Genomic DNA, 12894 nt, shown 5'->3' with positions numbered 1-12894 from the left:
GGATTTATTATGGCTGGGTCTCCCCCAAACCCATTAAGTCAGAATCTCTGTGGGCGATGTCAGGCATCAAGTGAGTCTAATGTACAGCTAAACTTGAAATCCACCTAAATAGTTGTGTGCGGCTAAAGGAGACAGAGGGAAACCTATATAAATGAATTACAGTTGAGATCATAAAGGTTTGAGCCAGTACTTGTCAATATTTCCTATGAACATTTGGATTTGGCTTATAAAAGGACTTGAGCTTCCTATTTCTCTCCATGAGGAGTACCCTAAGGTTACCAGAACTACAGATAGTTTGTATTTTTCCTATAATTAATCTTTTGAACCTGTGGCCTTATGATTTGGGGGCCAAGATGCATTCCTAATTTGTTGGTTGATCATGTGTTATGTGCTTTGAGAATGAGCCATTAAGCTTTCTGAGCCAGACTTTCTATTTTCTTAGGGTAAAAATAACTATACCTTGCCTCTACCAAGTTTAAGGGATGGACTCTATTTCCAATTAAATAATGTGAAGGACTCTTGAGTTCATAAAGGAAAAGATGTGGCTATGAGAATTTTGAAAGTTAATATTGGTGGATCAGGGAGATGACTCTTGTATTAAAGCACTTGCCACCAAATCTGACTCACTACCTGAGTTTGATCCCTGAGAGCTACATTGTAGAAAAAAATCAATTCCCACAAGCTTTCATCTGACCTTCACACATGCAACCTTGACATGTGTGCCTACACACACTACATGTAAAAAAAAAAAATTAAAAGTGAATGTTGGTAGAAACTGTCTTGGAGGAAAAGTGAGGGTTCTTTCTGTTCTCTGAGTTATCTATTGGGGTTTTCAGATGACTTTTCTTCCCCTTGAAGTGTATAACAAGTGTGAATTTCTGGGACCAATGAAATACTCTGAAATAGAGAAGAAAGTGGCATTTGTTGCCAGTCTAGTGGCAAGACAGAACAGCTGCTATCTGCTTCTGTGTCACCAGAGCTTTTTTCATTTTTTCCTAAAACCAGATCCCATTGGAAGTTGGCTGGTGGTGAAGGGGTTATGGTTTTTGAGGTTAAACAATAGCCGAGTTCTCTGTTCAGGACCAAGCCAGTCTGAAATAAACACAGTAGTGGCGTGTGCTTGGTGGTTTCAGTTGTCAACTTGACACACCTGCAAAGAGGGAACTTCAGCTGGAGACTTTCCTCTATCAGATTGGGCTGTGTGAATGTCTTTGAGATATTTTCTTGATTTTTGAGTGATGTGTGCAGGCCCAGTCCATTGAGGGTAGTGTCATCCCTGGGCAAGTGGTCCTGGGTTGTCTAAGAAAGCAGGCTGAGCACAGGCCAGAAGAGCAAGGCAAAAAGCAGGCTCCTCCATGGTCTTCAGTTCCTGCCTCCAGGTTCCTGCCCCGAGTTCTTGCCTAAATGTCCCTTGGTAATAGAATGTGATCTATAAGTCAAATAAACTCTCTCCTCCCCAAATAATTTTTTGTTAGAGTTTTATCATAGCAATAGAAAACTAATACAGAAGTTGATAGCAGAGAGTCGACTATTGCTGTGACAGACCTGACCATATTGTTTGGGGGTGGATTATGGAAGTGTTTGGGGCTGTTTGTGTGCTAAGCTGAAACAGAAAATATATATATTTTCGGCTTACTACAAATGTATAGGGGTAAAATTAAACCATGTACATTTTTCCCCTCTTAGGACACTCAAAACCTCACCCAGTCTCAGCTTCAAAAGTACTCATATGCCAAAGAAAAAACATTCAAATCTATTCTGAAATTTCCTATCAACGCTTCAAATTCAAGTAAGAATTGCTTCATTTGTAAAACATTCAACTATACTCTCTTATTCAATGGCATTTATATAATAGCTATAAAAATTTAAAGCTTACAGTTTCAGTATTTAAAATTTTTTGAGCTGGGCTTGGTGGCACACACCTTCAGTTCAAGCACTCAGGAGGCAAAGACAGGCAGAGCTCTGTGAAATCAAGACTAGCCTGGTCTACATAGCGAGTTCTAGGACATCTGGGGCTATTAGGGAGACTAAGAGACAAAACCAAAATTTTTTGGTAAGGACTAAAGCATATAGTTATATAATATTATAAACTGAAAAATTGTTGACTTAATGCCATCAGAAAGTCAATAATGTGATTTTATCTACTCAAGCAGTTTGACTTTTTAAATTTAAGAAGATGTATGTTAATAAGGGTAATAAAGAGCTTTCACGGTAGAGAAATCAGGGTGTTTTATTAATATTTTTCTCCTGATTTCTCTTTGGAACAGACTCTATTAAAAATACATCACTGATTGAATCAGCTGCTGCTTTTTCTTCCCAACCATCACAGAAATGCTTGTTGGAAAAAACTGATATCATCACAGGGGAAGAGGCAGAACACAATGTGCTGAAGGTTTGTGTATTATGTATTGCTTTTTCTGGAATTACTTTGCCTACATAGACTAAAGCTACCATCAGAGGGATATCTTCAAAAACACAAACAGAAATACAGTTTTCATGAAGACTGAATTGCCTAAACAAAAATGTTGAAGGCATAGAAAGTTTAAACCAACATTTGTTTTCTTAAATTTGTCTTTGTGTATTTTCAGGAGGATGGGCCACTAGGTTTGCAAGTATTCATTTTAATCTTTTACAAAAAAAGGCAAGGATCCTAAATTTTGGATCCTTTTGCCTCAGCCTCCTGAATTCTGGAATTCTGAGTGCATGGTAGGCTAGTCCTGTCTTAAAATAACCAGACTCCATGTCACAGTTTTAAAGTCTGCTTTCATAATCAGTGCTATTATGATGATAGATTAATTTTATTTCTACTGAAGGATTTTAAATGTTCATAAGATGACTTGATTTCAGTTAAAGATGAAGACCTTTTCCTTTTAAAAAGTTTAGCATTTTGTATTCTAAATCGAGAATTTCCCAGGTGCACCCTATCATATTTGAGAGCGTGTATAAGGTACCTCTCTAACCTTATCACTTTTTAAAGACAAGGGTTTCTCTTCACCTTTATCTTCTCTGCCCCAAATTCTCACCAGTCCCCTTTGTTTTCCTCTATGAACTAAGGGTGTTTTCACTCTAAAAAAGTATGTAATTGAAGTAATTGCTAGGAATAAAGCCCTGACATCCTACATTTTCGACTTTATGTACAGGTTATTTCTTGTACATACAAGTATTTGAGGACTGACAATCATTAAATCATAGTAGGGGACCCTGTGGTATGATACCAATTCTCCAAGTTCTTGTTCCACGTCTGAAACACTTCAGCATGCAAATCATTTCATGATTCATTTACTTTACAATATTACGTGGCACGAACAATATGAAGTTTGATGCAAAAGTTATAGAAACATACTAAATGAGAAATCACTAAGTACTTATGACATTATATGATTTTAGATTAAAAAAGAAGAGGACATGTATGTATCAGTATGTCTATACCTACAAACATGTCTGGAAGGGTAAATAAAATAAATAGTGATTATTTGAAATAGGAAATGGAGATCAAGGGTGGGGGACCCTTTTGACTTTGTGTTTTTATTATTTTGCAATTTGAACTATTCAAAGATTATATGTTCTTAAAAGTTAAACAAATCTCAAAATCTAGTTAACTAATTATTAACAAAAGTTAATCTAGTAGCTAGACATGTTGATGCTCACTTTTAGTTCCAGCACTTGGGAGGCAGAGGCAGGCAGATCTCTCGTGAGTTAGAGGCCAGCCTGATCTATATAGTGAGTTCCAGGCCACCCAGGGCTGTATAATGAAACTTTGTCTCAAAAAAGAAAAAGAAAAAGTAAGAAAGAAAGATAGGTAGATAATCTAGTAAAAGATAAGACAGATATAAGTGTTAGAGCCTAGGAAAGAATTTAACCTGAAAAAATAAAAATTGTCGTTTAGGTCAACTGCAAGATTTTTATACTCAACAAAATAACACAATCCTGGACTGAAAGAGGCAGAGGAATTCTGAGACTGAATGACACAGCAAGCACTGACTGTGGAACACTACAGTCAAGACTAAGTAAGGAACAATGTCGTAAAGTAAGCCATGATTTCCCAGGGTAAAACTTCTCATACAGGTACACACTGCTTTCTGGAGATGCACTATAAACACACCAATAAATCAGATGGCTGAAAACAATACTTCTAGTGTACTCTAGGGCTTTTAAGGAGGCTCACTTAACAGACAGCATGGGTTCCAGTTTTGCCTCACAACTGACTGACTAATGACCTCAAAGAAATGGCTTGATCTCTCTGTGGCTAAGCCACTTGAATTAAAAATGAGTAATTGCAGTTCATGGCTTTTTCAGTGATTGCGAGGATTTGATGAGATATTGTGTTTCAAGCCTTTTGATCAAAAGATATGAGAATTTGATGTTATTGCCTATAAAGCCCCTGTGACAGGGCCCAGCACATACCAAAATAGCAATATTATTATTATTGGAAGGAGTAAGAAGCAGATAACTTTGTAAAGTAAAAAGTCTGGCAGAAATACCTTTCTTATCATGTATTCTGACATTCCAAATACAGTGGGGTTGGGATGAAAGGTCAGTTTCTAAGGAAGCAAGTGAGTGACTACTGACTTCTGCAGGCAGACAGGTGATCAAATGCTGGAGGCAGCCAAGCTGAAAGATTCCAGATGTTTGGCATCCAACAGGGCATGCTGGGCTCTGTCCAGAGGCCCAAACCAGAAGTGAACACTGGCAAAGAATTGGTGGAGTGAATCCTCTTGCAAGTCAGTTCTAAGGGACTGAAGTTTTGAAGGAAACTATAAGTAGAACCTGGATCCAAGTGTATGAGTATTTGTTAAGTTTCAGATATCAATCTCAAGAATTGGGCAAGGAATAGAATTCAGATCAAAAGAATAGGAACACTGTTCTCAGTTTTGGAATGGACAAACAGGCTGCTAAATAATGCAATCAAGCGACATTTCCAAGGCAGTGCTACCTGTTTTCTACTCTTGTTTAACTCTACTCCTTGCTAAAAAAATTATATAACTAAAATACCCAGCTAAAATAACTTTTCTTTTTGTTATATGGGTAATACGTGTTCACTATAGAAAAGAGAAAATATGGATCAACAAAAAGAATAAATAAAATCATATAAATACCTATTTTCCAACGATACATTCTTATGGACTTTATTCTTTGTACGCATATGTGTCCATAGATTGTAAAAGTGTGATTAATGGTATTCTATTGCTCTGATATTTTCTTTTACCTCGCATACCATGGTCATCTTCCCACATGAGTATTCTTAATGACCTCATAATATTCTATTGGCTGCACTGTAATTTACTTAATTGAATATTTTGGACACTTATTGTGTCCAAATATTTTTAGTTCAGCTTTTTCCATTGCAAACAATTCTTGGATAAATAATCTTCAGGCCACCAGGTCTTAAAAGTACTTCTTAATAGTAACTGATTAAAGTATTAAGAAAAAAATATAGTTCTAGCACTGAAATTACAGTAATAAAGGCTCTCTTTTATAAGGCTCAAATTTTAAAATCAAGTTATAATCTATTCAAATTACAACTTAATAGTAAAAACATAGTCTGAAAAACAACTACAGGACTTATTTTTTCTATAAACAATTGTGAATTTTTAATGAAGGCTAAGGCATTGAGAACTCTGATATGGTCATCTTCCTGCTGCAGTCATGCGCAATCAAGGCAATCTGAGGCTGATCCTCAATAGCAAACTCTGGGCTCAGATGAAAATTCAAAGAGCAAACCAAGAAAATTTGCGAATAACTGCTACTGATTTAGAAGACTATGGTATTAAAGTATTTTTAATTCAGGTAAGTGACATGTTTCCACTATGAAGGATCATCTAATAATATATTAATCAGCTTCCTGCAATTCCCAATTTTTTTTTGCATTTTACTATCATAACCTGCATGTTTGATGAAGAAATCAGCCACTCATTATGGTTGTTTACAGTCTAATATATAACTTTTATATATAATTATGTAGAAATTGATACTAAAGTCTAGAGTAATCAATTGTTGTCCATTCTAAGACATCTGGATGATGTTTCCCATAACATTTTCTTTACTACTGAAATTGTCAACAATTCCTCTAAGTTCTCAAAGTGACTACATTGTCAGGAATGGCTCCTACAAGGTCAGAAGAATTCTGACCTGCCACTTTATACTGCCACCTAGATAGAAGACTCTGGGATCACAGCCAAGGAACCAGAGAGGAATGGAAAAACACAGGGCTAGCAAGTTATAACAACCAGTTCAACAGCAAATTCCAATTCTGAACATGAGTAAATCTCCAAGGTAACAGGATGGTAGCGCAGCTGAGCTGTTCTGGGCAGCAGGAATGCCTGACCTCAAACACAAGATACAGATACAGGAGTGCTGCCAAGAGCAAAGCCTCTTCCCCGCCACCCACAACTCTGAACCTCCCCCACTCCTGGGTTTCTCCCACAGTCTGAGACCTGAAAGATTGAAAAAACCGAGTACCCAAATGATTTGGAGTAGGTGATAAGTAGATAGGCTTCCACACAATAATGGAGAAAAAGTTGATGTGTAATGAAAACCAGCTCTAAGTGCTTTGTCAGATATAAGTGACTTTGAATACTAAAGTGTTAGGATAAATTCAATCTTAAGCACCACACCCCAAAATTAGAATAAGATGATGAATCTTATTTATCATTTAGGGAGCTAATACTCCATCCCCCTGGTTTTCAGTGGGCAAAGCAATGTAGCAAAAACTGAGATTGAGTGTGTTCATCATAATTAGACTGCTACTCAGTGCTTGATTCATGCTGATTTCCAAATTATGGGATAGTTACAAGAGACAAGCAAACCAAATAAAAATCACTCATTATCAACATTTTAGTAACTATTAGCATTTTAATCTTACACCACACAAGTTAAAAGCTTTGATTAGAAAAATTGGTATCCAAAATGCTCCAAACTCCAAAACTTTTTGAGCTTCAACATGGAAAGTTCCACACCTGACCTTGTGTGATGGATCACAACCAACACACAGACGCACTAAAATACTGTATAAAATTACTGGGGCTGGAGAGACGGCTCAGTGGTTAAGAGCACTGGCTGCTCTTGCAAAGGACCTGGCTTTGGTTTCCAGCACACATATGATGGCTGGCACGGCATGACACAGATGCACTTATATACACACAGGCAAACATGTATACACAAATAATAAAATACCATATAAAATTACCTACAGACTATGTAAGGTGTATATGAACCATAAGTGTGGTTCGACTTGGATCCCATTCCCAAGGTATCTCTTATATGTGCAAACATTCCAAAATAAGAAAACACACACACACACACACACACACATATATATATATATGCATGCCATAGTCACCATAAGGTGTAATGACTTTCAGACAAGTTGCTTACCTTTCCTTAAACTGTTTACTCACATGCAAAATGAAGGGGACATCTTATTTTATGAAGTACTGAGAAGAAGTACTGCTTATTCCTCAAAAAGTCTTTGTGCAGATGAAAGAAGTCTACTTTATCATGTACCCTCATTTACTTATCTTACTGCCCTGAACGACAAAAACCTAGGATTCAGGTCCCAGCAACTTGCCCAGTGGTTGTAAGTTAGACAAGTCATTTTATCCTTCTCAGAGTTTGCTCATTTGTAAATGGATAAAGAAATGAGTGCACCTGTGCTGTTTTTGGTAATGTAAATGGAAAAAATAAAGAACCCAATATTATCACAAGGGATTTACAAGACTGCAATTAATGCTATACCAATACTAAGTTATTTTCATTATTTTTACATTAATGGCAACCATAAAAATAACATGAGACAGTATTGGAAAGCATGACTTCTAAAAATATCACAGATTACTCATGAGTTTTGTTTCTCCACAGTGCTATGTGGCAAAGTGACAGAAAGGAAATTGGTCTTTTCCCCTTCACTCCTACAGTTTTCTCTAGTGTAAAATAATAGAGGAAGAACTGTCTTAGAGTATTTAAATTCAAATATAAATCTTAAATTTTAAAAATCTTACTTTCTCGATTTAAAATGTACAAATTGAGAACTCATAAAACCATTCACTTTAGGATACAATTTGGCTCAAATTAATTGGCTTTATACTACTTAACTTGTGAGGCTGTTAGCACTTGTTTCCACTCACGATTTACAAAATACAATTCCTTATTAATAGTAAAGATCAAACATCTGTAAATGTATCCAACACTGATACATTACTTATGGTCTTGACAACTTAATTTTTCTCACAAAGGCCAGTGCTAAAGATACAGGGCATCTGTATGCAGCAATACATCACCGTCTTCTTGCCCTCCGAAGCTTCAACAAGCAGAAAGAGGGTCATCAAGCTGAAAATCAGTCAGAAGCAGTCCTCCAGCAGTTAAACTGTGAGAGCTGTGATGAGGATGAGGATGAGGATAGTGACTTCACACAAGTCACTAACAATGGATCAGGTAAATAATTTTTGTTAGGTCAGAAGCTTAAATAAGAAATTGTATGCACAATCCAATATGTTGAATAGAATCTTCAGTAGTGAAACTGGTTTGTTTTAAGTGGTGCTTAGAGCTTGGCTGTATGGATCTGCGGTGTGGGTTAGAAAATCCTTATCTTCTAAGAGTGGTTTTTATGAGGATTTTACCAAGTCATTTGCCTATAAATGCCATACAAGATTATATTTACAATTTAAAATACTACATTACTGCCTTGAAACTAACACTACTCATGTTTGTTTCCCTGCTTCTCAGTCTATTATTGGCTATAATGGGAGGAATTAGAAACGCATGTAATGGGTCTCCAGGTAAATCTAGTTTAAAATCTCAAAGAAAATCTTGTTTATTCCCCTTTTGGAATTTAACTGCTTATAGGACTATAACTAAATTGTACAAGGTTTTTTTTTTTTTAATGTGTGTGAGTATTTTGCCTGCATCTACATACTGCACCATGTGTGTGCAATGACTGCAGAGGCAAAAAGAGGGTGTTGGATCCTGGAGCTGAAGTTACAAATGGTTGTTAGCTGCCATGTGAGTGCTGGGAACCAAATCCCAGTCCTCTGCAAGAGCAGCAGGTGCTCTTAACCATTGAGCCATCTCTCCAGCTCAATTGTACAAGTTTTCTCTGGAAGGTCCTCCTTCGCCTAGGGCAAAAAATTACTATTTCTTTTATTGTGTTGGAATTCACAAATAGGCTAAGGTGGAAACAGAGTCATCAGTAAACAGATTTCTGGAGTTTAGGGCTTGTCCTGATGTGTAACTTTAAAAGTACCACCTATTATTGGTGGGGGCACTATCAAAGAACTCAACTTTCTTATATGGACATAGCTATTCTAATAATCAGCCAAGTATTTTCAATGACCATTATACTTATCTCTGAATTCTGTTTTATAGTAATATCTTAAATTTATCACAGATCCTTCAAGGTGGACCCACAGACAGTCAGTGGCCTGTTCATGAACACTACCTACTATAAACATGACATCTACAAGATTGGCCACTCTACTGAAAATACCAGACCATCCTAACTAAATCAGAAGATTCTATTCAGGCCCTGAAAAGTTTTTATAAATAATTAAAGAATAATTTCTTGCAATCAAAACTTTTATGTTTCACATTTTATATTTTGATTATTGTGTAGAAAATAACAGAATTTAAGAAATGAACTTCAGAAGATCAAAACTTGACAATTTTTGTGGAAGTTAATTTAGAATAGGATTTGATAACTAATTTGGATTACTCATCACATTGATGGTTATAATACTTGAAAGTATAAATTGTTGGATTTGAGAATATCTAAAGTATTTATTCCAATCATATATTGTCTGACTAAAACAAATATTTTACCAAATTTTCAATCATTAAAAATACTATAGTTACCTGATAACATTTCATTACATCATGTTTATCTTCTGAGAAATGTCTATTTTCATTTAGCCTTTGGATTTCCTAATTCCATAAGCTTATACATTCAAGCATGGATTCCTTTACAAAAGTTTCTGATCTTGGACTTGTACCCATTACATCTTGTGTGCTTGACTTACAGTCAGGCAACAATAGTTGATGAATGACTAAACAAAATGTAAAGTATTACCTATATATCAGAAAAGTATACATAAGCCATGTTAACTTGTTCTTTGCTTTATGTATGCAATTGTCATTAATATTCTAGAAGGTGTGGCTATATAGAAACTTTAAAAATAACAAATGTACTATATACAACCAAGTAAATATTTCTCTTAAATTTGATTACTGTGGTAGGCTCTAGAAATTTCAATAATTTTGCAGGAGATATTTTGTTGTGCTTCTTTTGTGATTTAAGAAACACTTTATGAATAACACAAGAAAATTAGTTTCAGTACTCTAACTGTATCTTATTAGAAGTCCTATATAATTCCCCCATTTAGGGGAGATAGATTCATGTTCCCAAACGATTTCTGAATGCTTTTTGAACCATGACATATTTGTAATAAGGGTATAACTTTACAAACTGCTACTGTGAAGAAATACTCACTTGGAAGTGTACACATGGATATATATTTTAAAAGTTAACATTATTGCCTTAACAGTAATAAAAGCTTATGTATGTATGTATTTATTAAGCCAAACCTCAGCATATACCTAAAGGTTTAGTATACAATAGCAGAATTAATTCTAATTTTAGCATATGACTTAATATGTTTAGAAGAACAAAGAAAAGGTATAGAGATGAAGGGAAGGATTAAAAACAGATATTTAAGATTATTTCTTTCTCTTCCCACTCTACCCCACTGAAGAGATCCAGAAAAGTAACTAATGTAAAACATAGTGAATTCTTATTAAAAATATAATATAAACAGGGAAACATTTGAGAAAGATATGAAAGTATTGGTTCTCCTATAAAATCTTACCTATGTGGGAACATTGTAATTGTATATAATTGTTAAAGTGAAGTAGAAATTAGAGATTTTCTTTATCTTCTTGGCATGTTCATTCTTGTTCCCTTACTAGGGTGGAAAAAAAGCAAGATTTTCTCAATGTTTCAAATCTTTTAATATAAGTTGATTTTCTTTTGTTTTCTCTGCACATGGCAAAGGAGGAACAGAAAAACTTGTGATTTATATGGAATTGCTGGTGAAACAGAATCAATAGGATTAGACTATCAGGCAGGCAGAGGCTGGGCAAATTTCAGGATTACAAACAGCTACAAAGAGCAGAAACACAGTATGAGCCTGATGACATTTTGACAACAGAAACATTGTACGGTGTGTTCCTTGCCCTTTATCATCACCTAGATTCCTCCTTTTTGTCTTTTCTACATCTTTAACCTCCTTTTGATGGGAAATGATCAATTATACAATACTTTCATTTACTGAGATGTGATTTCAATGCCTACATTTTGGATTTCCATAGAAGCTACTTTTACTAAAATTTGATTAACTATTTTTCAATATATTATGTATGTATCTAACATTATATCTAATTACATATCTTATGTTAAGATAATCGAAACATTTTCTTTCAATAGTATTTACTACAATTGTTCAGATTAACTATGGATCATTAAATTGTTTTCTGCTAAAAAGCATTATTTTATACCCATTACTACCAAACCAAGGAGTCCTTCATCCCAAGGAAAAAATACCCTATGCAAGTCCTAGGATAGATGAACGTCATAAAGAGAGACATGGGGTCTGGAGAGATGGCTCATCAGTTAAAAGCACTGGCTGCTCTTACAGAGGACCCGGGTTCAGTTCCCAGGACTCACATGGCAGCTAACAACCATAAGTAACTCCAGTTCCAGGAGATGTGACACCCTTTTCTGACCTCCATGGGCATTGCATGACATGGTTGCACTTACATACTTGCAGGCAATACATTCATATGCATAAAATAAAAATAATAAATATTTTACAAAATAAAGAGAGGAATGTATCTTTCACAGGGTCATATGCACCTGTGTGGAGAGTTCTAGAGATTGGGAAGGATACATAATTAAGACATCTGGAAATCAAATTGTGTATATGTATGATATACAGTATCTCCCCTAAAATGTTAAGAACAATAATATTTGCTTAAGATGTGGCTATCATGCATTTCCTGGGTCATTTACTAGAAAAATACTGGCTTTACGATACCATACCACCGGGGTTCAATTCTGAAATTCAGCAGCATTAAAATTTCCTTTTTAGCTGTTTGTGACCATGTGAAACTGATATTCAGTCCAATGAATGTCACAAGTTTTTTGTTTTTGGTGAGATCACACCTTCCACACTGGTTAAGTTTTGACATCTGGCTTGTAATTATCAAACTGGAATACAAGGATATATTTCTAAGACAATATTTGCAAACTGTGGTACTGGTGGAATTATTGAAGTAACTGATGGTTTTGCCTAATAAGGGCTTGATGTTTTTATATTCTTCTAAAAAGTAGACTATCACTAGGATTTCTTTTTTAAAGTTTTACTATTTTTATTTCATGTTTATGTGTGCATTGCCTGTATGTAGGAAGTGCACCCATGTCCTGCAAGGCCTGCAGAGGTCAGAAGAGGGTGTCAGATCCCCTGGAACTGGAGTTATAGACAGTTGTTAGCCACCATGTGGGTGCTGGGAATCGAACCTGGGTCCTATGCAAAAGTAGCCTTTACAAGAGAAACCAGCGCTCTTAACCACTGAGCCATCTCTCCAGCCCTTGCATTTCTTAATTTCTATCAACCTAGTGGATTAAAAATTAGTAACTACGAGCTGGGTGTGGTGGCACATGCCTTTACGCACTCAGGAGGCAGAGGCAGGTGGATCACTGTGAGTTTGAGGCCAATCTGGTCTTCATAGTGATCGTAGGCCAGCTGTGGCTACAGAAGACCGTGTCTCAAAAAGACCAAAAAAAAAAGAAAGGTTTTTTGCCATTCATTCTTTTTTTTTTTTTTAAAAATTTTTTTTTTTTCCAAA

General features: G+C 35.6%; 1 protein-coding gene across 3 annotated transcripts in view; it reads left to right on the top strand.

Moving 5' to 3' along the window:
- Ranbp3l (RAN binding protein 3 like) overlaps positions 1–10560 on the top strand; it is a 53686-nt gene extending 43126 nt beyond the window's left edge. For all 3 annotated transcript variants that reach the window (XM_029567779.1, XM_017800329.2, XM_029567778.1), the window contains 6 exons: positions 1687–1789; positions 2268–2392; positions 3887–4007; positions 5645–5787; positions 8232–8430; positions 9383–10560. In XM_029567779.1, the coding sequence (XP_029423639.1) occupies positions 1687–1789; positions 2268–2392; positions 3887–4007; positions 5645–5787; positions 8232–8430; positions 9383–9426 (735 nt within the window). In that variant the 3' untranslated portion in view covers positions 9427–10560. The remainder of the gene's footprint in view (positions 1–1686; positions 1790–2267; positions 2393–3886; positions 4008–5644; positions 5788–8231; positions 8431–9382) is intronic.
- The last annotated feature ends 2334 nt before the right edge of the window (positions 10561–12894 follow it).

This window comes from Nannospalax galili, unplaced genomic scaffold, assembly GCF_000622305.1.
Source record: "Nannospalax galili isolate Female #2095 unplaced genomic scaffold, S.galili_v1.0 scaffold139, whole genome shotgun sequence".
In the NCBI taxonomy this organism is placed as follows: Eukaryota; Metazoa; Chordata; class Mammalia; order Rodentia; family Spalacidae; genus Nannospalax; species Nannospalax galili.
The sequence above is the reverse complement of the archived record's forward strand: the minus strand, read 5'-3'. Positions and strand labels throughout refer to the sequence as shown.